This window comes from Pimephales promelas, chromosome 4, assembly GCF_988280905.1.
Source record: "Pimephales promelas chromosome 4, fPimPro1.hap1.1, whole genome shotgun sequence".
NCBI classification, from domain to species: domain Eukaryota; kingdom Metazoa; phylum Chordata; class Actinopteri; order Cypriniformes; family Leuciscidae; genus Pimephales; species Pimephales promelas.
Genome location: NC_142772.1, coordinates 27,883,788 through 27,909,197, shown reverse-complemented (window position 1 = coordinate 27,909,197; position 25,410 = coordinate 27,883,788). Strand labels below are relative to the sequence as shown.

General features: G+C 39.7%; 1 protein-coding gene and 1 pseudogene across 1 annotated transcript in view; both read right to left on the bottom strand.

The window, feature by feature from the left end:
• antxr2a (ANTXR cell adhesion molecule 2a) overlaps positions 1 to 20,164 on the bottom strand; it is a 44,516-nt gene extending 24,352 nt beyond the window's left edge. The window contains exons 1-13 of the mRNA XM_039650005.2: positions 19,800 to 20,164; positions 18,080 to 18,151; positions 15,964 to 16,035; positions 15,638 to 15,719; positions 15,153 to 15,257; positions 14,999 to 15,067; positions 14,648 to 14,728; positions 9,776 to 9,836; positions 9,547 to 9,642; positions 8,081 to 8,150; positions 4,177 to 4,255; positions 3,924 to 4,019; positions 1,206 to 1,256 (exon numbers count right to left, since the gene is read on the bottom strand). Of these exons, the coding sequence (XP_039505939.2) occupies positions 1,206 to 1,256; positions 3,924 to 4,019; positions 4,177 to 4,255; positions 8,081 to 8,150; positions 9,547 to 9,642; positions 9,776 to 9,836; positions 14,648 to 14,728; positions 14,999 to 15,067; positions 15,153 to 15,257; positions 15,638 to 15,719; positions 15,964 to 16,035; positions 18,080 to 18,151; positions 19,800 to 19,924 (1,059 nt within the window). The 5' untranslated portion in view covers positions 19,925 to 20,164. The remainder of the gene's footprint in view (positions 1 to 1,205; positions 1,257 to 3,923; positions 4,020 to 4,176; positions 4,256 to 8,080; positions 8,151 to 9,546; positions 9,643 to 9,775; positions 9,837 to 14,647; positions 14,729 to 14,998; positions 15,068 to 15,152; positions 15,258 to 15,637; positions 15,720 to 15,963; positions 16,036 to 18,079; positions 18,152 to 19,799) is intronic.
• A 2,803-nt stretch (positions 20,165 to 22,967) lies between these two features.
• LOC148981717 (uncharacterized) lies at positions 22,968 to 25,041 on the bottom strand (annotated as a pseudogene).
• Positions 25,042 to 25,410: the final 369 nt, after the last annotated feature.

Below are 25,410 nucleotides of genomic sequence, written 5' to 3'. Positions count from 1 at the left end.
AAAGCCACAAAGAAATATGTGCATTGCAAATACAAGAGCAAATGCGTAATTACAATCTTTATGTACACTTCCTTTCAAAAGTTTTGATTAAAAGAAGTCACTTTTGCTCACCAATAGTGTGGTGCAGGCATGACATCACTTTTTAGGCCAAAAAGTGGAAGCGAGTTATCATTTTAGCAATTCCAGTTCAATTGTCCCGGAGTCAATGGGTTTTTTGAATGGGGTTTTGGTTAAATGGCTGAAATAAGGTCTATGGTGAGCACAAGCTCAAGACACTTTGACGTTTTATTCTACAACATAATATTCATCAGTATTACCCCACTCGTGATTGTTTTTCAGCAAATTGCTAAATGGGACTACAACGGCTGTCGAGGATATTAAACGTTATCATACCGAACAGGTAAGATCACCCAGTCCGCTTTTACAGCCTTGTTATGTTTGTAATTGTGATCTTAAAAACTAAATCAAACGTTCTAGAAAAATGTTAAAAACTAAATCAAACGTTCTAGAAAAATGTTATTTGATAAAAAGAATTGTTGGAAGGTTAGTGATGGTGACCTTGAATTCATGGTACTGTGGTGTAGTTCGTTTGTAGCCTAGCTTTAGCTTTTTACTTCACACGACTACATTTAGGCTTCAAAATTCATAAAAGTTATCTTGATGGACAAATCGCGCAAATATCATAAACTTTTGTTGATCAGAGAGATTGTTTTAAGCGATAATCCAAAAGCCTATGGGAAAAACCAGTGTGATTATAACTGCTGGTTGGCCTACTAAGTGACGTCACACCAGCACCACTCTATTGATAATAAAAAAATACATTAAAAACAGTCATACTGTCAAATATTCATTCAAATTATTATATTTTAAAATGTAATTTTTTTTTCCAGTAATGGCAAAGCAGAATTTTCAGCATCATTACTCCAGTCTTCAGTGTCACGTGATCTTCCAGAATTCGTTCAAATATGCTGATTTTTTTCAGGATTCCTTGATGAATTCAAAAAGTACTGACCCAAAACTTTTGAACTTTCATGCATATTTAAAATATTTTAAAAATAATGCCTTCAAATTAACAGTAAATAAACATTGTATGTACTCTATAAAATAATTATATCTATTTTTATAACAAATGTACATTTAAAAAACACTGATAAAAATTTTTTTCATTAAAAAATATTCATATTTTATACAAAAAATAATCTTACAGGTGGAGGTGGAGGTCGAGGAGTTCTTTGAGGGGGTGGGTCTTTAATAACCTAACAAGAGAGAGGAAAAAATGCAAAGTTAATTAAGCAAAGTTAGTTATCGCTGTCTAAGGATGTGATTCACAATTGAACAACTGAAGCCTGAGACCACCACAATTGAGGGTTTGCTTGTAAACTAACGCTGTAGGCCCCTTGTGCAAAATAAAGAACGCTCAAAAATCAACTTGTTGACAGGGGAGTCTTTGGGGTGAGCATGGTGGTCCGTTTATCTCTTAATTAATTGGATGAGGTTCAATCCCCATGCATTTCCCCAATCATAAAGTCCTGAGGAATTAATTAGCTGCAATGAAATGCAGAAGGGAAACTTGGGCTTCACTCCAGGTCAATCCCCAGTGCAAAGGAGAGGAGCGTTAACAGGATGAAATGTCTTCCTGTGGCACTTTTGTGACGGCCTATCTGTCATGAGAAACACTATGCTGGATTCAGCAGGTGACTTCTCTCACAGAGAAGATGTCTTCATCACTGGGAATGTCTTTGGCATCCTCTGACTCTGTTGTTGTCAGAGTAGTGACTGCTCAGCAAACTGCTTATCAACTGACCTGACACATCTAACCACTCTTGGATGTGATGGGTAAATGTGTTAATAGACAAAAGGCGAAATACTGCAATGTAAAGGCTACATATGTAATTTGAAAACTTAAGCCTGTGTAACAGAATAGACTCCAACAATGTAGATACAACGCCTTGGATGTGATCAGGTTTCACCAGTCAACCATGTAACCCCTTTCATTGCAGATGCTTTCCAAAATGGAAGCAAGCCTTGTCTCATTAAACATGAAAGATTCATACAGTGCCATTGCAGGTTAAGCATTTACTAAATTAGTTTTCAGGAAAAAATGCCTTTTAATCATCACATATCATGGGCAGAACAGCTGTTTCATTCGCATTAAAGTGCGATGATACCATTTTGCCATTTTTACCATTATAATGATGGAAAATGATCAATTAGAGTTAATTAATTGCTCTTTGACTCATAACTGACTGTTGGAAAATCCAGTCCTATTCGTCCATGGGGCCCCAGTGTGTTATAATTAACATAACTTTGGACAGAACCTTGTGCTAAAGGATTAGCTTTTTTTTTTTTTTTTTTACAGAGTAATTAAATAACAGATTTATATTTGCCAGCCATATTGTGGGATAAATAAGGCATTACACAAATGACATGCTGGGCTGTTAGGTTCTCAAACTACCTGACGGACAGATGTGAAGCTGGGACAACCCTTTAAATGTGTTTCAGGCGATGAAGAGCTGATAATTAAATCTAAAATGTCAGTATACTTAGCCATCTGACGCTCGCATGAGGGGCTAAGAACTAGTGGCACAGCTGTGGAATCAACCAATCACAGTCCAGTGGTGCAAAATCCCCATATGGCTTTTGGGATAATTGTTCAATTGGAGTTTATAATCTGTCCATTTCACCCCTCTGAACACACGGTTGTGTCAAGCTGTTTTCCAGGCTTAACATGATCATGGACAAGTAGCAGGTAGCATATTTGCAAATTAAAATGGTGCATTTCCATTAACATAAAATTAACCTGTTTGCAGTAAAACAACAAATGAATGACCTAAGAATGTATCATCAAAACATAATTAAACAGATGCCTTTATCCAACAGTAATGATATTTTTTTAGATTATATATTATAAACTGTACATATATATTTTGGCACTTAAATTATATATAAAATATAAATTAAAGTTTGGGTAAAAATAAGTGTTGTGTGATATACTTGACCCTCCACTTTCTTATGACCAAAATGAATACCAAACGTCCACATTTAATTTGACTCATATTTGGTACATTTGCAGAGGACATGCTGGTGTGGCTGTGGATACTAATGAGTGTTGTGGAGGGGTGGGGGTAAGGTGCTTCTGTATTTCTCTGATTGCTGAAAACTGGCAAGGCTGAGTTTAAATATTAACAAAGCACACATGGCCCTTCTCTTGTGCCGGGGTCCCTGATGGAGAGGAACAGCAGCTCCTCCACCAAGACAAACAGGGCCGAGTCCAGACATGCTGCGGGGGGTTTACATTTTAATGCCTTTGTTGGTTTTCCAAAATATGCTTCCATCTCATCCTGGAATGGCTCCCACCAGGTTCTCAAAGAGAGGTGGTGAATTTCATTTGGTTGTGCAGAGTGATGCTGACTGCCATAGTGATACATGCCAGCTTCACAAATTCTAGATCTTATCTCTAGAGCTTCTATATATACAAGTGTATTAGAGCCTGAGAAGTGTTGCTGCTTTTCCATTATTAGTATAGGAGAGCAAACTTTTCATTTTTAGTCTGCAGCCAAACTTGGGTAACAATTTTTTTGTTTGTTTTTGCACATTTAAAAAATAATATATGTATAGTCAGGATGTGGTATGGTCTATTTCTATGTACTGTGCTTCCTTAGAAGGCTGTCTTTGAAAAATACTGCTTAGACAAGAATATTACAGCAATAGAGCTCCTACTACTGATTTCTTATTTTACTGTAGCTAGATTATGTAAACCAAAAGAGAATCTATAGTGAAAATGTTATATAGGAAATTATAAATATGGAAAATAAACATGTTAATCTCAATTCCAGAATCTACCCAATCAATCCAGATTCTGTGTGAGAAAAGGGACAAAATCTTAAGATTTGCCACTGAGAGCTGGAAGATGTGACACTTACGACAGTGCAGCAGAGAGGCCAGAACCACCACATCAGAGCCAAAGCCAACAGGAGAAAGAGCACCAAGAACACAATGGCCACCACTGTGCCGTCTGACTAATGAGAGAGGGAATATTTACAATTAGCCGAAAAATAGGATAATATCAAAAATGTTATAAAAACAGAAAAAATGCATTTTTTTTAATTCTAAATTATTTTATAGGATGAAGAGACATTTATGGATGTTTTCTTTCCGATCTCAAGTTTGACTTACACATAAGGAGGTCGTTATGGTGAAAGCACTGGTGAGGTACAATGTGCCATTGTTCAAACTGATCAGGACCTCCATTTGTCTGTAGGAAGAGAACACAAACACAATGAGATGGTGTGTTTAAGGTCATATTGAGTCACACTGGCTTTGAATAAATGGTGAAAATAACAGTAAAATTAACAGTAAATTCAGCTATGAAGAGATCTTTCCATGAATACGGTAGTGTGATGACAATTACAACAGAAATGGGGAAGCTAAAATAAGGAAAAGTCTAGTTAGGGATTATTTGGAGTATGATTTCTGATAAAAACAAGAGTAAAAAGAGGCAGTGTTGGATCAGTTTAAGCAAAAACGGGAAGAAAACTAAAATCTACACCGAAACTAAACAAAAATACTTATTTTCAAAAAACAGAAGTTAAATTATATTCATACACAATTAAAACTAACAGAAGCTAAAGTGAACTGAAAAAAAAAACATACTAGTGAAGCTCACTGGTGTCATTCCTACAGAATTTGTCGGAAATTCTCTTATTTACCGTGGAAGGAGTTGAAGGTGGCTCGCAATTAAAGCACTAATGATGAACGGCATTGTAATTTCCATATGTCTATTATGCAGGAGACAATTACCATGGGGCTAATGAGAATCCTCAAGCAGGAAATCGACTGACTGAACGCCTGAGATCCCTCCCAAAATGAGAGAATATGTAAAAAAGACAGGCTACTGTCTGCAGAGCCGATGAGGAAAGAAAGAGTTACCAACAGCAAACAACAAAATCCCACTAACGTTTGGGTCTAGCGCAAAGCATTCCCACCAATGAGACCAGCAACGTTCCTCCATAAACACCACCAACTGAAGCACTAACTTTCTAAAAGGTGTTTCCTATTACAGCGCAAACCACAATCTCTGACTGCACTGTAATGTTGCTTTGTGGATCTCTTGAGGACTTTTGGATTACATTAGCTTTAACTGTCATTACCTTTAGATATATCTAGTCTTGAGGCAGGAGGAAGCTCGTAAAAGGTTTTTTGCATGTTAACTAGGTCCGTGTGCTGAATGGATGAAAGGAGAGGCTAATTCAGCTGACATACTCAATACATGCAAATGGCAGGCAGGTTGTTAATCAAGCTGGAAGTATGTATGTTTGGTGAAGGATGAAAAGTGATCTAAGACTAAATTATTTTATTTCCTTGCACTTGACTGGATAGTCTAAAATTCCTCAGATCGCTTTTGGACACTTTGTAGTGGACACAAAGCATTTCTGGAGGAATATTTATGTGAGACTTGACAACATTCAATCGGTAGGCTTGGACATTGCAATTGGCAACAAACGTTATAAACAATGAAGGCTGATTTATTTATCTTCAGAGGTACTCTGATACCACAATGTACATAACATCGCATATCAAAGGAGGAAACTTGGTGGTAAACTCTAAAAGGCATTCCAAAAAGCCTCCAGATTACATTTATACTGAAAACAGGTTAATCCTGTGCTAAACATTCAAAGCTGTCTCCTGAAACTGATTGCCTCATTGAATGGTTTTCTTTTGTCTAGAAATGCAGAGAAGAAAATGTGACAGAAGTTCAGCAGAATAGCTAAAGCACATGGACACAAGTGCTCTTGCCATCACAGAAGGCCCCTTATGGCACCACAAGAGACTGCGAGTGGTGTGCGAGTTTGATTCCTTGTCACAAAACACATGCTGATGAAAAGTGAACGTGACGTAGCAAGCTGAATGGGATGACACGGGTGTCACTAAGAGCTTTCTAACTTCCCTTTTAAAATAAAAGCGAAAAACCTGCATTATTGAAGGCCTAACATATGCATCAGCACTGACTGACGTTAAATCTTTCTGAAACTTTCTGAAGTTAAATCTGTTAGATTCATATAGATTTCTTAATTAAATCCGTCTGTGTGCGATGTACTGTCTTTTCATTTCATTTTCTAATAGTTTTTGTGTCAGATTAAAACTGCTCTGATTAGAAAAATGAATTATATTAACTGATGACAGTTTCTGATATACAAATAATTAAAAACATTTAAGCCACTGTAAATAGCTTCAATTTGGTTAGCCATTTGTTAGTAGCTTGTAGCATGCACTACCAATTAATAGTTTGGGGTCAGTAAAACTTTCTAAAATAAATTAATACTTTTATTTAGAAATAATGCATTAAATTGATTAAAAAAAAATGAGAGTAAAGACATTTATAATGTTTTATAATATTTTCCATTTCAAACTAAAGCTGCTCTTTTAAACTTTATATTCATCAAATAATACTAAAACAAAAGTATCACAGTTTCGACAAAAATATTAAGCAGCACAAATAGTTTGAACTTTTATAATAGAAAGAAATGTTGCTTGAGCACTAAATTAGCATTTCTGAATTCCTGAAGGATCATTTGGCACTGAAGACTGGAGTAATGGCTGCTGAAAATTCAGCTTTTAATTTAAAATTATATACAAATAGCACATTTTAAACAACAGTTTGGCATAAGAGACTTCTTTGAAAAAAATTACAAAATCTTACCGACCACAAATTTTGAATGGCAGTAGATCTACTTTTCCAAAAGAATGGACTGAATCTAGATTAGCTAATTCGAATCATGATTGGTTTGTAGCTTGGCAAGTAGCTTCCAAGCACTAGTGAAAAATCCAATGTGACATATCCATATTTGAAAACATCACACTTTGATTCAAAAATAAATAAACCAATTCAGTACAACATTGCCTTTCATTTTGGACAGAGTAACCTTTTAATCATCGAGCAGAGTGAGAGTAGGTTCTCCTGTGGAGGCAGTGCTGCCATGTTAACTGGCTGCATCTCCACCCCCTACACAGATGGAACTAAAATGGCGGCCTGACAGATCAGATTGATTATTGATGAGGCACGTTCCACCGCTCGCGCTGCAGGCAGGTGTCAGGTCTGTCCCTCAGTTATTTTTCTCACTCCGCAGTTGTTGTGAAAACGCAGGTGAGGACATGCTGCTGCCAGACAAAAGTTCCTCACCCCCTCCAGCCAATGACTCGAAGGGACGGGGCCGGCCAGCGCTAATGGGCAGGCTGACAGATGCCCTAGATCCTGGTTTGACGAACCAACAGCTGTCGCTGCAGATGAGACCCTGATATCTGGCGCTACGTCACTGAACCACAAAGACCCTCTGAATCCCAAAATGCCTCAGAAAAGACACTATCTGATATTCCCTAGTGGTCTGTTCCTGGAAGGATTGTTCAGGACAACTCATATACAGTTTGTCTGCAAATATGATATAAATGGCATTACCAACTGGTTTTCTTGGTGGCATTCCTCGAAATGCTGTAAAATTGGCAGCAATGTAAACTTGACAGATAGGTAGACAGGTAGAAAGAAATTTCTAGCGCTCAGACATGATGCAGGTGTTATGTGGTCGCCTATGCATCCTGAATTATTTAAATGGGAGCATGGTAAAGGGAATCAGTGCATCTGTCGCACATCCTTTTAAAGCCCTCCACCAGATGTGTTTACTAGCCGTTCATAGCAGCAAACTACTTAATGGGTCACAATTGCCAGCCAAGAGTTAATTAAGCAAGCCTTTTGAACGGCGACCACGTATAGGGGATCAAACGTCCCGGGTAAGTCGCACCATAATTTCACACAAGCTGCTCACAGTTAATCCCAGATCTACACAGGGTGCTGTGTCTCAGTCAATTCAATAACATAATGCTGTAACATGACATTTTAGGCTGGCATATCACATGATAATTTAATGGGTCATAATGTTGCAGTTCATAGTATGCACGATAGGCTGTAACAGTCCATTCATGTGGGGTTGAAATTATGCAAGAAACATTTAATTGAGTTCAATGCATGCTTTCTGTACATTTGGAGATCTTAATGACACTTGCTGCTTTATGAAACATAAATACTCACTGTCCCACTGAATACAGCACTGGAGCAGGACACAGGACATAGTTATCCTTCACCTTGCTTGGCTTTTCCTCTGCAAAATGAATAGAAAGTTGATTTTGTTATGATCCATTGCCAAACTAGGTTTTTTCATCACACTTGAAAATGATTCCTTTGCCGCATCACTGCTGAAGGCACCCAGAATTCAACGTTTATGTATTTCCTGTCTGGTTCCAATAGCACTGAGCAAACATGTGGATCCCATATGAGGATCTGTCGTCAAATGGTTTTGCACTCATAAAGGAAACACTATTCCGTGTCTGATAGGGACAGCACTAAAGTGCAGAGTATAGTGACCCTATAGACCATTTCACAAGATGTAAACAAGACTAGTCCAGAAGCACTTCCTGTTTCAGTTTGCAACTATTTTCTTTATTTCACATGTAAAGAAAACCTCTTAAAGATGTTTGTTTAACTTTTTGATTCAGTTTTAAATGTTCTGTTGGTTGTATTTCATCCCAGCTTTTTTTTAGTGTTAAAAAACTGAAACAGGAAGTTCTTCTGGACCAGTGTTGTTCACATCTTGTGAAATGGTCTATAGCATATGACTACTAATGAAAAAAACATTTATATGACTGTTATACACATTTAAAGGGACAGTTCAACTTCACACACACAAATTATGATAATTTTCTTACCCTAGTGTCGTTCCAAACCTGTAAGACTTTCTTTATTCTGTGAAACACAAATGAAGATGTATTGAAAAATGTCTTGATACAATGAAAGTCATTGGTGTCAAATAGTGTTGGACTCCCTTGGCTTTCACTGTATGGAAAATAAATAAAGCAGAGATTTTTTTTCTTTTATCTTCATTTATGTTTTATAGAATAAAGAAAGTCATACAGGTTTGGAATGACATGAGGATGAGTAGGTGACAGAATTTTTCAATTTTGGGTTAAACTATCCTATTGAGAAAATTTTGCACGAAAATATTGTTGCTTTAGACGTTTTCAATGTTTTTGATATATAATATAAAATTATAATATTTGAACAGAAACTGGGGGTGTCAATAATTGTGTCTTTCCATCATAAATGGAGCATTTTAGTTGTTAGATTGCTATTATTAATACATTAAACCAATTTTATTAATAAGAATTTAAATAATATGAAGTCATCCTGGAGCTCTTTTGGAAGTTTGCTGAGGTCCCCAGTGGACCCCTGGTTAAGAACCACTGATTTAGATGTTTGCTGGTCTATTTGAGTATCTTTTACTGTCTTTAGTAACCTAAAGTGACAGTTAAGCCACAAAAAACGTCTTGCAACTTAGATGCATTGCATGCTAGGTGTGACCACCTTGTCAGTTCCTGTATGATACAACTGACTTTCACAGACACAACATCTCTCTTTTATCATTTGGCTTTATCTATGGAATATCATATCAAGCTTGAGGGTAAGACTGAGGGCAATATATGTGGTATTTTCATACTTACTGTAAGTAACTCCATCCACTATGAAACTGCAGACAACTCCTTCTTTCTGTCTCCCCAGTGTGAACCCGTTCCCTCTTAAAACAATGTCAAAGGACTCTGTGGTATGTAAACCAGATGAGAACATAATGAGAAGCACTCCTGGGCGTTCACCCAAATCAACGACCACGTACACACACACAAAGGCAATTTCATCCACCCTGATAGCTGTAAAAGCCCTTGAAATGCTTACGGTTCACGCAGACGCTGGACGGCTCCACTGTTAGGATCTCTGTGCATGATTGCTTGAGGATCTGAACGATAAAAAAAAAAAATGTATTAAAATCAGTACTTGTCACTGCTGAATCACTATATCAGCTATCACAGTGTCCGGGTCTTTAGCATTCACGCCGGAGATGTTTGCTATGCCAAATCAAGCTCAATGAGACGAGCATCCCATACAGTGCGGTGTCGGATAGACCCGTGTCAGCCGTTATGGGGAAATTATGCGGTGCCATTTTCCCTCTTCAGCTCTATTAGAGACCGCAGGCTGACATTATCATATAAACAGGCCTGTGAGAGGACACCATCGCCTCTCCCATCATCCACACAAATCAACAGAGGACAAAGTATGCAAATCTCTGTACACAATAGGCAAAAATACAACATTAACAGAAAGATATGGTCCTCCAAATCACCTGCAGCGGAGATGAGGCTTCAGACTGAAGTGGAGGACATGTATAAAACAGGCGGATTGAATATGACACTTGATAAACTCTGCTATCATTAAAGGGGAGAAGGAACACTGAATAAACGTCAGGGCTGAAAAATATTCAGGATGGTCTTTATGGGTCTTTAATGAGTTATGAGACGGCACGATACAAGGGGTGTTCATTGCAAGACGTTTTCACCTTATTTTCTCTGACAGGTCTCTATACACAGGACTAGACTTAAAGCATATCAAAGCTTCCATCCATCCATCTGTGTCTATCTGTCTGTCTCTCTGTCTGTCTATCTATCTATGATTATTAGACATCTCTTTAAAAACACGTGATTGACTTTTTTTCACTAGGTTTTTACCACCATCCTGCTGAAAATCTTTTTTTTTTCCAAGCTTCTGTATTCTCCAGTGTTTTGCTTTGACATTCTTCTCTAACGACTCCACAGCATGATACTGCCATGACTTCACCGTATGATGTATAGGAGCCGAGGTGTCAGTGGTGTGAGAATTAGCACTACAAATTTGGCTGAAAATGTTCTTGACCTCATCTGACAGCAACATCTTTCCCATTCATAATCACCATTGGGTCAACATTGTGTTTTACTCAGAAAAACATGCTTAGTTCTTTCTGTCTGTTTGAGCGATAGCAAATTTCTTAAATAAATGAATAAATAAATCTTACTAACCCCAAACGTTTGAACAGTAGTGTAGATATGCACCAGTCAACCATATATGATGATATGGCCACACAATATATATATATATATATATATATATATATATAAAATAAACTGCCATCATTCAAACCATTCTTGGAATATTAAAATAGGCCTGAATAAATCTATTCTTTAGGCTTTTGCTTTTTGCAAAATCTCTGTTAAGTCTACTTTAGCCCCGGACTGCAAAGCTGCACAGATGATCTCAAATCCTGGAAATCTGAGCAGAGAGCAACATGAGGCCAACTAGCCCAGCCTCCAAGATTACTAATCACTAGAGAATGCCTATGTTTCGGTGGGCCTAAAACTACATTTGGCCAAACAAGCTAACTAAGAAACGAGATGATGGGTCTTTTTTTCATATCTTTTTTCTTAACAAAACAATAAATTACAAGGAGGTCCTGTCTTATGTATTGCATGACTAAATCTGAAAAAATATGCCAGAAACTGATTCCTGTGGTCAGAAAACAACACACCCATGTTCAACAACACTGACCTCAGCTGTTGATGGTTTACTGATGGCAGATGATGTTCAGTCTTCGTACCATGTTTACAATGTTAAACCGCATCATTGGTAAATGCCAAGACAAGGAACATTTCAAAGCATCATGAAGCAAATGGAAAGTATCACAAATGAATTGTCAACAAACACATTGTTTCACAAAGTCATTTATAACTAACAATATACATCCAAGTGATGCTAGAGCTTTCAAAAGGTATATTTAATAAATTTGCTTTACAAAACAGCATTTTTAAAAAAACTTTATTTTAGTCAAATAACAAATCTGGACTGCTTTAGCATCATGCATATGTCTGAAGCCAATTTTTAACTGAAAAAATATGTCCATTTCAAAAGAACACAAGATATAGATATAGAATGGCTTAAAGGATTAGTTCACTTTTGAAAAAACTTTTGCTGATAATTTACTCACCCCCATGTCATCCAAGATGTCCATCATGTCTTTCTTTCCTCAGTCGAAAAGAAATTAAGGTTTTTGATGAAAACATTCTGGGATTTTACATGGGAACCAGACGGTCCGAGGTCCAAACGACAGTTAATAACAGTTTGCAGATGCAGCTTCAAATGTCTTTAAACGACACCAGACGATGAATAAGGGTCTTATCATGCGAAACGATCGGTTATTTCAAAGCTTATTCCAAATATGTAACTTTTCTAAGGACAAATGCTAGCCTTGCTCCATTCTGTAAGGCGCGTTTGTAACGTCACGTAATACGTAATTACGTTCAAAAGGTCACGGGCGACGTAGCCAAAAGTACAGAGTCAGTGTTTACAAGTTGAACGCATAGGTTGAACGTGCAAACTAACTCAAACGCCGTTTACAAAAAAGGAATTAAAAGGTAAAACAACGATGTCGGACGATTTTGATTCTGTACTTCTGGCTACGTCGCCCGTGACCTTTTGAACGCAATTGCGTATTACGTGACGTTGCAAACGCGCCTCACAGAATGGAGCAAGGCTAGCATTTGTCCTTAGAAAAGTTACATTTTTGGAATAAGCTTTGAAATAACCGATCGTTTCGCATGATAAGACCCTTATTCATCGTCTGGTGTTGTTTAAAGACATTTGAAGCTGCATCTGAAACTGTTATTAACTGTCGTTTGGACCTCGGACCTTCTGGTTCCCATTGAAGTCCATTATATGGAGAAAAATCCTGGAATGTTTTCATCAAAAACTTTAATTTCTTTTCGACTGAGGAAAGAAAGACATGGACATCTTGGATGACATGGGGGTGAGTAAATTATCAGCAAAAGTTTTTTCAAAAGTGAACTAATCCTTTAAGGGTTAAAACATGGGCTTGTTGTAGTTTCTCTCAGCATTTTCCCTTGAGTAAGGCACTTAACACCTTTTTGCTCCAGGGGACTGTTTACATGATAAGTCTAGTGCTAAGCTCTATTCTGTGCGTGTTCGCCACTGCAACACCACCCTTCTAAAAGAGCAGCGAGACATTTTTTAAAGATGTCTCGCACTTCCTGCGGCTCGTGCATAGCCCCGCTCAGCGTCGGAGACCGCCATGTGATCTGTGCTCTCTGCCTGGGCCCAGACCACGCAGCCCTCTCTCTTCATGTGGAGGCTGCGTCCACTGCAAAGAACTCCTGATGTCGAACCCTGCGGGCTCGACTCGAGGTGTTCAACGCCGAAGCTGTCACTCCGCCCTCTGCTGGACCGCAAGAAGAAGCGCCGTTCACAAAGACCGCCTGAGCCTGATGCAAGGCGGAAGAAGATGCAGAGGTGACACCTGCTCTATCCTGGCTTTTTATGTTGGAACTCCACACTGAGTGGAATGCACCATTCTCCGCGAGACAGCGGTAGCAATAAGGAAAAGGCGGTTGAGTCCCGCCACAGCCGGACCACCGTCGAAATATCTCGCTCTGTCAGTCCCCTTTGAAATAGGTGACTGCAGCGGTGTATTCGACAGCCAGCGAGCCGTTAATGCAACCCACTTGCCTGCACACAACAGAGAAATCTCAAGTGTATAACATACCCAAGAAGGACGGATCCCTCAGACCTACTTTAGATCTGAGACACTTGATGAGAAGACTATTCAAAATGCTTACGACCAGAAAACCTCTCGCGCAAATTCGCCCGAGGGACTGGTTTATCTCTCTCGATATAAAAGATGCCTATTTTCAGATTCAGATAATATCCGTCACAGGCCATTCTTGAGATTTGCCTTCGACGGTCAGGTATATCAATACACCATCCTGCCATTTGGCCTGTCTTTAGCACCCCGTACATTAACGAAGTGCATGGCAAGGCTCACGCCCCATTAAGAAGTCAGGGCTTGGAAATTATGAACTATCTGGAAGATTGGCTGATTCTGGCACAGTCAGAGATAGAACTTTTAACTCTCAGAACAGTACTCCACAGTCATCTGGAAAGCCTGGGTCTCATGGTCAACTGGATCAAGAGCTCATTACTGCCCAGCCAGCCAGATTCTTTTCAAGGAATAGAACTGGACACTGTGGCTAGGATGCCTCGTTTATCAACACAGTGAACGCGCCGTATTCGACACCTGGCCGCGACTTTCCAGAAAGGCAGTATCTCTGAGTATCTCTATGCGTTGTGGAAAGAGATTTCCACAACGCATGCGCGAGAACTGAACTGAAGTAGTTGAAGGAGATCGCAATTCTCGCGCATGCGTCGTGGAAATCTCTTGAAGTCTCGTTTCAGGCGAACAAGGAAGAAAAGGAATAGTCGAATAAAGTCGTTATTTTTGTTTGTTTTTTCCGCACAAAAAGTATTCTCGTCACTTGATAAACTTATAGTTGAGCCACTGTAGTCACATGGAATATTTAAACATTTTCTTTATTGACTTTCTGGGCCGTCAAGTGTCATTCCCTTAGGAGCCTATGTGGTAGTGATACAGCTCTCAAATTTAATCAAAAATATCTTCATTTGTGTTCCGAAGACGAATGAAGGTCTTACGGGGTTGGTACAGCATGGGGGTGAGTAATTAATGACTTAATTTTCATTTTTGGGTGAACTAACCCTTTACCTCAAAATGTGCCAAATTATGTGACATTGCACATTATACATTTCTGGATTGTGGAAATCATAGGGACCTACATTTTTTAGCCCACTTTGCAGGCTGAACTCCTTGACTTAAACCACAGAGGTATTTATGACACCTTTTGGGATGGGTGCCCCTTTGCATGGAGAACTTACCGAATTAACGATGCCTTTGAGAGCTTGAAAGCCTCCTTTGACTGGGAACACTTGCTCCCTATTATCAGCCACATCGGCGAGCTGTTGGGAGACAAATAGAAATATAATAATAACAGGGCTGATAGACAAGCAAGAAAAATAAATTGCTGACATTTCCTCTCCTTTAACTCAGTTATTGTCATTGCTACAGAAACAGGAAAAGAGCAGCAGTCCTGCAATTACAGGCAACTCTGCAAAAACCCTGCTCTGGGTGGAGCCTTAGAGAGCATTTGAAGTGTTATTTGCAAATAGATTCTGTGCATGAATGTAGTATGCACATTATTTTCAAATCTGCTGGAATGCCACCATCACCTGTTCTTCATCAAAGTCCTTTACGCCAACACAGTATACACGAGCTCCATAACGCCTTGCTGTATCAGCCTATAAACACAGCATAAGTCATAACAATGTAATTATTTGTTGCCATAAAAGTATAAATTATGTAAAGTGTTAGACAACAGCTCACCTCATCCTTAGTGAGTTGATGGATATATGGTTCAAGCTTTCCATCAGTTAAGGCCACAATGATACTAGAGGACTTTTTTTGTTGTTCTTTCATTTGTTCAGATGCCTGGAAAGAAGGAGGGGTTATTAAGTTGTATCAGTAGAAACCTAATTTTCTCAAAAATCGCAGGAATAAAAATGCACAGTAATTTATATAAATATACTGTATAAAATATATATAATGTATCTATTATTGTAATAAAGACATGATCCAAGATTCAGGGCATTGAATGTGGTGTGTTTATTTAGATAGATGTAATTATGCCTCATCATAGTCACGAGGGGAACCAATCAGTTTACAGTATTATTTTGTTTATTCTAGTAAAAGACTAAAGTACAGGAAATACATTCAGTCAAGCTGATTTGAGTGTCCTCAAAACATGAAAAAAAGCCTATTTTTTTGATAAATTAATTGTAAAAATTTAATTCCACTGTTCATATATTTACCAATTTCATTCCTTCATGCATATAGGTTTCTCCTGCTGGTTTGACCTCATTTAAAATCCTCAGGCCATCATGAATTTTTCCCCTGATAATGAAAAGCAAGAAATATTCTGAAGAATATTCAAGAAAAATATTCTACTAAATGTTATGCATGCAATATGATGACATGGTCATTTTAAAGAGTCATTGAACCACATCTACATAAAGGAAACCTTTACACTATAAATATTTACTCGTCTTTAATGTACAATACAACACAAACACATGGCGTGTTACTAGCTTTCTTACACTAGGGACTGCAAATACTTCATGCAAGCCTGATTCCATACCTGTCTCCAGTGAGCAGTAACACAGTCTCTGCTCTTGATGAAAACACTATGAAGGACACTCGCATATTTGGACTGGAATGAAAAGATATGAGAAAAATGGAAAAACGCTGTAGATGAGTGACAAATGGAAAATCAAATACAACCACAAATTCTATCTCTATACACATCTCTTTTTTGTACCACAGTAAGAAAAAGAAGCTCTTGAGAAGTGACTTATATATTTATACTTTAATAATAAAGCTAAATACAAGCATTGGTGCAAATGATGCTATCAGAGAAATCCTGTGATGTTGACAGTCTTGCTGTCCTCAAGTTCCTTTTGCAATCATCAGGGTTTATGAGTAAGATAGCCAATGTGACTAGCTAATAAAAGCTTGTGACTGGGAAAAAAAACCCTTCTGCTTAGACCAAGGAAGTGAATAATTGATATACCGACAGGAAACAGGTCGTCATGTGTGATTCATGCATACATCCTGTTGGTGATTATATTTATACCTGTCACTTCCTATATTTATTCCTCCTACCTTTCGCAATATGAATATTGCGAAAGGTGGGAATATTGTTAAAGGTGTCTGCATGTTTGCGAATATCGCAAACATGCAGCCACACAATTTTTCTGGAAAACAGTGATGTGCATTTCTAGGTCTACGTTTAAAAAAAATACAACAAATGACTTTTAACTATGGTGTGTCGCTTTGTTCATGCTGTCCAAAAAAAAATTCCATTTTTGAAATTGCTTTTATTTTTTAATTTTTGTATGTGTTTGTTTTTCTATTTATCTTTATTTTTATTTCAGTTTTAGCTTAAGTCGTTTTAACACATGAAATTAAACATTTCATTTCAGTTAGTTGACAAAGCAAATAAACAAAACAAAACAAAAAATTATTTTAGTTTTTGATATAATAATAGTATTTCAGTTTTATTTCAATAGTTTTAGTTAACAATAACACCACTGCTGTTTTACAAAAAAACAGGGATTTTGTGTCAGTGATATTGAAATAAAAATATGTTTTTTTTCCTCAAAGGGAACGGATACATAATCTGAAAACAAATTTATAGCTGATTATAACAAGTATATTTCAATGAAGCAGTTGGTCTTTTTCACAACCTTCTGTCTCGACGCCGATACAGCATAGGAACATGTTGCGTTCCTCTACACTTTTGAAGTCAGGTCTCAGGACTAAGCATAAGGAGATGTGCTGCTTTTTCTCACTCAGAATGACATCCAATCTACAACCATCCCCCACATGAGATACTCAGGGAGAACATCCAAATGTGCTCAAGCAGCCAAATTTTACAAATGAAGAACAGGCAGGAGGACTGAACATTTTGACAGGCTGATTGAGGGATAAATATAACAATGAATCGCCAAATGGTATTACGATGCCCTGCGTGAATTGCCCAGAAAGGGAACTTATCTTGAATGTTCCTGAAGATATAAAGACATGTTGTAAAGTACAGTACTTGTGTCATCACTCGGGTTGGTCCCTTATTACACCATAAAACAACACGGGAACCCTTCGCACAGCTTTGAGATAATTCTTATACTAGATACTTAAGATACTTAATACACTTACTTAATATACACCAGGTCCCTTCAACTCTTAACAAGACACCACATGGCATGGCACAACAGAAGACCATCAAAATCTATGGCAGACTGCACTGGTCTTCCTGCACTCATGACTTAAAGTACATTGGCTGCGTCTTCTCCTTTCATGTGTGAGGGATAAGTGTGCTGTTGGATGGTTGCAGTGCAAATGGCCATTCTCACAGCCCAGAAGACTGAGCCTCCTTGCCACCCACTCCCACCTGCTCCCTTTGCTATTTTCTCAAGCAGACTGCTTTCTTCTGGCTAGGTCGCTACCGTCTGTACTGGCACATACATTGAGTCAACGTTACATAAGTTCATCACATTCATCTGTGATTTTTTTTTTATATCCCCACCCCCACCCAAGGGCCATCTCATAACCAGATGTGTAGCTACTGAGTAGCCAAGTTAGCAATTAGCTTTGATTCAAGTTGTTATGGCTAACTTCCTTTGATGAGGTGGATTGGGAGTTACATTCAAAATTTGACGCAGAACAATAAACAGAAATAACGCAAGAATATTTACCTCACAAATCTCTCTGTAAGATTTTTGACAAAGCCATAGATCTGACTCCAGTCGTCCCCCACGCTTCCAGATCTGTAACGAAGCATTAAAAACAATGTCAGCACAAAAAAAGAAAAAAGCAAAGCAAAGAAACAGCTTAAGGCAATTATACTTAAATCTTTACGTCAAATCTCTTCATGTGGTTATTGTAAATTTAAATTATGTGCTGTTGATTACACTGTGGCAAAGAGGCTGAGTCAGCAACACTTCAGAATTAGTCCTTGTGTATCTCAGAGAAAAGAGGAAGTCTGTCATCCAACACAATACAAATTGAGTCAAGGCACTTTATTACTGGCCACTTCAGTTCCCAGCAGCACTCAGTCTTAAACACATCATTCCAACACCAAACATCAAGCTACCAGTCAGAGGCCGATGTCCATGCTAATGTATTTTTTTGCTATTATATGTCTACTATGCTCACCAAAGCTAAATTTATTTGATGAAAAAAAAACAGTAATATTGTGAAATAATATTGCCATTTAAAACAACCTTTTTCAATATTTTTTAAAAATATTTTTTTTTTTAAATGTGCATAACAAAAAACAACTTTTGCCAAGCTAGAACTCAAAAGCCAGAGCAAATACAGTGAACACCACACAAATCAAGCAGAGCTATCAATGAACATATCAGTGTTACTGTAGATACAGAGATGCATTCATAATAATTTCTCAATATATGAGAAATCTACATTTCACAACATAAAATCCATGGAAGTGGACTTTTGTGAGATTAACCTCAATGCAATGCAGTGTCTTTAATGAAAAAAGGTGTGTAAAATGTGCCCTTGATGTAATAGCTACAGGGTAATGAACTAATAATTATAGTCCACTGCATGTGCTGAGAACATAAAACACAAGCGATAGGTAATTAGAAAATAATTTTTTATGCATCGTCTTCCTTGTATCAAGCCAAGGTCAGAGAATCTAGATAAGCTTTAGTGGGACCACCAAAGAACATCAAACCACATTTATTATAAGGAATGATCTGGAGGTGTGAAGGCAAGTTTCATTCCGGGGCCGGGAACAGAGTCAGACACTCAAGGCCGGATCAGTCTTTGACTGGTCATTATGCCTAGCTAGTTCTGTGCTGCCCTCAGCATATCAGTGCCATCATCCTGTGGACTGCACTGAGGCCAACAACTATTCTCAAATGGGTGTAATTTAATAAGAAACAATGCAGATAGATAGAGATGACAGGCAGATAGCCAGTTAGTCTTTTTGAACTTGTGTCCATCTATTAAACAGATAGATAGATAGATAGATAGATAGATAGATAGATAGATAGATAGATAGATAGATAGATAGATAGATAGATAGATAGATAGATAGATAGATAGATAGATAGATAGGTCACAATCAAGACTTCAGAAACAGAAGATGACAACGTTTCTCCATAGCTTTTACAATCATCAATTCCCCAGCTGGATCAATCGAAACTGTAAGACTCAAAAAGAGTTGTTGTTTTTTTCAGCCTAGTGTCGTGTGGCCCCTGGGTAGTGCTGGTCGCCAGTAGTAACTGGCACATGTAAAATCAGGTCAAACTGACACGGGCAGTAATTCTTGGACCTTATTCACAACTTAACAAAAACGAGTAGCCTATTGTATTATTGTGTAAATATGCAACCATAAAAAGTAACTATGCGCCATAAGTAGACTGGATATATATTTTTCCGATTACTTACCGGTCTAAAACAAAGTAAAGGTCGTAGGCGCCGTGGCAAGAAGGGATCTCTGCTTTAAAAGATGAAAAACATAAACAGATGAAAAGCGTCGTGGTTGCCACGGTCCTGAGAGTTTCCTTTGTCATGATGAGTTAAGCATACGCGGGATAAAAATCATAAGAAACCGACTTGAATGACGTTTTCTTATAAAAAATGACATAAAACCAATGTCAGGTTCAAAACAAAAGCGATGTGTCCGCCGGTCTGGAGTAACATAGCCTAACTGCACTCCACTTTAGAGCCTCGCATTGCAGAAAAGTTCAACTTCTTCCTGTGAAATGGCATTTGCAACATCACTACATCTGATTTCTTCACATATCCGTTTTACGCCACCCCAAAACAAACTGGCGGTCACCTTTTTAACAGGAAAAAGGCAGAGTAACGTAATCGTTTAAAAAGTTGCTTGCGAGTTGTTCACCTAATTGTTGATGCGCATGCGCGTCCGCCCAGATGTTCAACAGGGTTTTGAGTTCAAAATGACACACACACACACACACACAGCAGCTGTGATCCTCAAACAGGATGTGTATTTGAATGGGGATATAAAAGACACATTGCTTTCTTTTCTGTGGGATACTGATTGTATTAAGTAGGGATAGCTACTATTTAACAGTGATTGCATTTTGATTGCAGACAGTAAACAGATAAGCCCTGTGTTAACTTGTATGTGGCAAGAAGATATGGCCTTGAGTCATGTTTTGTGTGATCTGCATGGGGAAATTTTTATGTGAGTAAAATGAGCCCTGATGATAATGTAGGCAAATTTGGTAAATTATCAAAAGAGGTTGTACTTGAAGAAGCCAAGCAGATGAGCAAATAGATTTGCTACGAAATAGAAAACCACTTCAATAAAACACTTCCTGTTTGTAACCAGTTCTATTGCTTCACAACATGATCTGTTGCTTTGCTTAAAATGATCCTTGTATTAAGAAAAAAAAGAAATGTATTCATAAATTAAGTTAACTAAATTAACTCTATTATTAACATAGCTTTGCTAAGAAAAGCTTTGCTTTTTTCCCTTATTATTATAATAATAATAATAAAGGTGGTAGCACAGGCAAGTGACTGCCTGCTGAGCCTTTCTGCTTGACGCACCTCCGACGATGTCGTTGCATGTAGCTGCAGGGTCATCAGCTGGGAGCCACCCTTCATTCATGTTTCATTCCATTAATCCCGGAACATTTCACAGTGGTGGGATGTTCACCCGCTGCAGCTGACCCTATGACCCTTGCTTTCCCCACGCCTGTTAGGTACTTCCTTCTTAACCAAAGCCAAAAGCTCCCCTGCTCAGTCTTTCAGAGCCTTTCTGAGTTTGGGGCCGGTGACTCCCATGCTCCTTCAGGAAGTGAAATGCTCCTACGAACCCCCAACAGCCGACTTTAACCAGCTGACCATCCAGCATCTCTGCATTCAGCTGTGAGGTCGAGGTACCTATCTTTTTTCCTCTTAAAGGCTGCCTCCATTCCTCCCTTCCATGTGACAGTAAGCTCTACCAAAACTACTGCCCTGGCTGTTGCAGACCAGAGAATGATGTCCTGTCAAAGGTTGGTTGTGGTGATCTCTGTTGGAAACCTAAGCAGACTTGCCGTCGTAGAGCACTCTCCAACCTTGGTTGGGGGAGTCTGTGAAAATTACTTTCCTCCTATAGGCCACACACATAACGCCCAACTGGTATCAGTTCTGGGCTTTCCAGGCTTTTCAGCTCTCACACAGTGCTGGTTCACCATAATGTGCAGGCAGCCTAACCTCCTCACATATGCTGGCACACAGCACTTCAGCCAGTGCTAAAGGGGGCGCATATGCAATAATCCTAGCTGGAGTACTGAAGATGCAGTGACTATGAGATCGAGAAGCCTCCGAAACTTCCCGAAGAGCACCCGTGGACCTACCCAGAAGGAGGCTACCAGCTGTTGGATAGAGAGAGTGGGCTATGGTGTGAGCCGCACTCTCATCGTTGTAGAGTCGATAACTGTACCCAGAAAATTTACGTTTTAACTGGGTAACAGTTTGCTCTTGGAAAAACTGATCCTGAGACATAGGCATTCCTTGGGGAATAGTATCATGGATCTGTGTGTCAATAATTTAGTCCTCAACTGAGACATAAAGAGCCAATCATCGAGATGCACAGCAGCATTCAGCATGCGCACTCCCTGTTGCCTCAGGGGAGAAAGTGCTGCATCCATGCACTTCGTAAAAGTACGAGGTGCTAGGGACAGATCAAACGGTATGACCGTGCATTGATGTGCCTTCCCTTCAAAGGCGAATCTCAAGAATGGCCTGTGATTGGGCGTTATCTCAATGTGTAAGTATGCATCTTTGAGATCCAAAAAAAATCTCTCGGGCAAACTTGCGCAAGGATTTATTTGGTAGTTATTCTGAACGGCCATCTCATGAGGGCTTTGTTCAGATGTCTCAGATTTAAAATGGGGAGGGTACCACCATCATTTTGTGGTACGAGGAAGTAGCGGCTGTAAAACCCTGACCGGCTCTGCGCGGGGGGTGGGGGACTGGTTCTATCGCTCCTTTTGCTAGCAGATTTTGCACTTTGATGCGAAGCACGTCAGCCACGTTGCTTCTCACTGAGATCTCGACAACCGCCTGAAACCACAGGGGCCTGCGAGCAAATTGGAGCAAGTAATGTTCACAACTGTACGGAATCTCTAATTTGCTCAGATAGAGTGAATATAATTTTAATAAATAATCATGAAACATGATCGGGAATCACCTACAAATGATAAAACTACCTGTAAGGGAATAAGTTTCCAATGTTCTGTATGAACGATTGAATTTAACAAACGATTGGGGCTGGGCTGCCTAGCAAAGAGGGACCTAATACCCTTGGGTTGTGTTTTGTGCACATTCTCTTTTGGGCTGTTTTGACGGTTCGACAGAGAGATAGAGTGACAACTGGGGGAGGGTCGACTACTGAAGGGGGACCGGTTACCCAGGTGTTGTGTGTTTGAAACACACTCTTTTTATGCTTTATTTGGGTTGATGTAAAAACAGTACTTCTTCGTAGGGGCGCATGCAGCACAACAGGCCCATTGACGCCAGTATTAAAATCTCCAGCTGACTGAGCTGAAGAGGGAGCTGTGAGATTTAAGTGAGCTCTTTTCGAGGGCGGTCCGGCTAGCACAAAACACAGACCCTCTCTCCTTCCTCCTGCAGCTGGGAGGGCTTCAGCGGCTCAGGGTCCAACTCAATGCTGGGTCGGGGCCCTGGCACCAGGTTGCGCTTAACTGACCTTGAGTGATTTCGGGTATCAGACACATGAAGGGGCTGGGAGACCGTATTTCTTGGCCTTCCTCTTTTCCTTTTGCCTTGGGGATTCCAGGTGAGCACTTACCTGGTGATGTTGGAAGCTTGCTTGTGGAGTGTGTGGCCAATCCATCTCCAGCGTCGTTTCAGGATCTCATCTTCTGCAGGAAGCTGATTGGTTCTCTGCCAAAGGTCCTGGATGATGATGGTGTTTGCCCAGCGGATCTGGAGGATTCTTCGCAGACAGGAGTTGATCTTCATTGATCTTCATCAAGGTCTGTGCTTTCTTCATTGTTGCCACTGTTGTCCTTTATGTCTGCACCATAGAGAAGGACTGCCTTGGCATTGGTGTTGAACAGCTTGACCTTTGTCCTTAGGCCCAGTTTCTTCGAGCTCCAGATGTTCCTCAGCTGTAGGAAAGCTGCTCTTGCTTTACATATTCGTGCCTTGACGTCAGCGTCTATTACACCCTGCTTGTCGATGACACCGCCCAGGTAGGTGAAGGCCTTCACTTCTAACGCCCAACTAACAGTCCAACTGGACTGGGTTGTTGTAGGTGTTATTTACCTTGAGGATCTCTGTCTTCTGCTTGTTGATATTCAGACCTTCTTGAGTGGAGGTGGCAGCTGTGCCTTCTGTCTACTCTTGCATCTGCTGTCGAGTGTGGGATAGCAAGGCCAAATCATCCGCAAAGTCCAGGTCGTCAAGTTATGTGAAGGGTGTCCACTGGATTCCTGTTCTTGTACATACCGTTGTGATCTTCATTATCCAATCGATGGCTAGCAAGAGAAAGGGGGAGAGCAGGTATCCATCCCTCCATGGACCACTCTGCTGGTCATACCATCATACGAGTTTCGGATTATGTTAACAATCTTGGCTGGCACACCATAATGCCGGAGAAGGTTCCAAAAGGCACTCCTATCCAGGCTGTCAAAAGCCTTCTCATAGTCTATGAAGATGAGGTAGAGGGAAGAGTTCCACTCCAGCGAATGCTCAATAATGATACGCAGGGTGGCAATCTGATCCATACAGGATCTGTCTGCTGATCACGGAGTTGGGTGTCCACTTGGTCCTTCATTCTATTCAGGATGATCTTGTTGAACACTTTCCCTGGAATGGACAGTAGTGTAATCCCTCGGTAGTTGTAACACTTGCTAAGGGTCGCCTTTCTTAGGTAGCTTTATATTGTATCCCTTCTTCCACTCCGTGGGCACCTGTTCCTCCATCCAGATTTTCTTGAACAACGGGAACAGTATCTCTACCGTTGTTTCCAGGTCCGCCTTCAATGCTTCTGCTGGTATGCTGTCTGGACCTGCTGCCTTGTCGTTACTCTGCTGGCCTACTGCCTTGCGGATCTCTTCTCTGGTGGGCGCAGTACAGTCTTTTGGTAGATCCTCTGCTGCTGGATTGATGGTTGGTGGGTTTGCTGGCATTTGTCGTCCATCTGTCCATTTGTTGTTCCTCTCCCTAAAATATCTCTCCCTCCTTGTCTTTCACCGGCCTACCTGGCTTGCAGAACTTCCCTGACAGCATCTTTGTGATGGAGTGCAGATCTTTCATGTTGCCATTTCTTGCTGCTTTTTCTGCTTTGGCTGCCAGACTATCAACATAGTTCTGCTTGTCGGTTCTAATAAGCTTCTTCACCTCTTTGTTGGCAGCTGTGAAATCTTCTTGTGCATTGGCCTTCTCTGCTCTTGCTCTGCTGTTGCTGAGGGATGCTTTCTTCTTTTTCCTTTCGTGAATCTTCCTCAATGTTTCTGTCGACAACCACTTCTTATGTTATGGTTTCTTTCACTCTCTTCCATCTGCCATCCACTGTATCCTCCTCTTCTAGTTCTTGCAGCATTTGGAACCTGTTGCTCAAAGCCACTCTAAATTCCTCCAGCTTGTGTCCGTCCCTCAGAAAGAAGCTGTTGTACTTGTGCCTCTGTGTTGTAGTTCCCATCCACCCCTTCTTCAACTGCAGTGTTGAAAAATTTTCTTCTAAAGTGTAGGAACTCAGAAGCGAAGACCAGGAGACTCAGTTGTATCTTTTTAAGCAGGATTCTTTGTTGCATCAATGTAGTCTGCTTCTTTCAAAAATCATGGCCAAGTCAAACTAAAGCAGTATACATTGTGTTTTATGCACATTTCAAGGGGCTGGGATACCATAGAGGTGGAGACCCTCTGAAACAAAGCAAATGTACATGCATGAGACCTGAGAACAGGACGGTGCAGGACTTCTCGCACTGAGACAAGAACTCCAAGACAAACGGTCTCAGTAATTACTTCACTCGGTAAGACACAGGCATGTCAGGAATATCCCGCAGGGAAC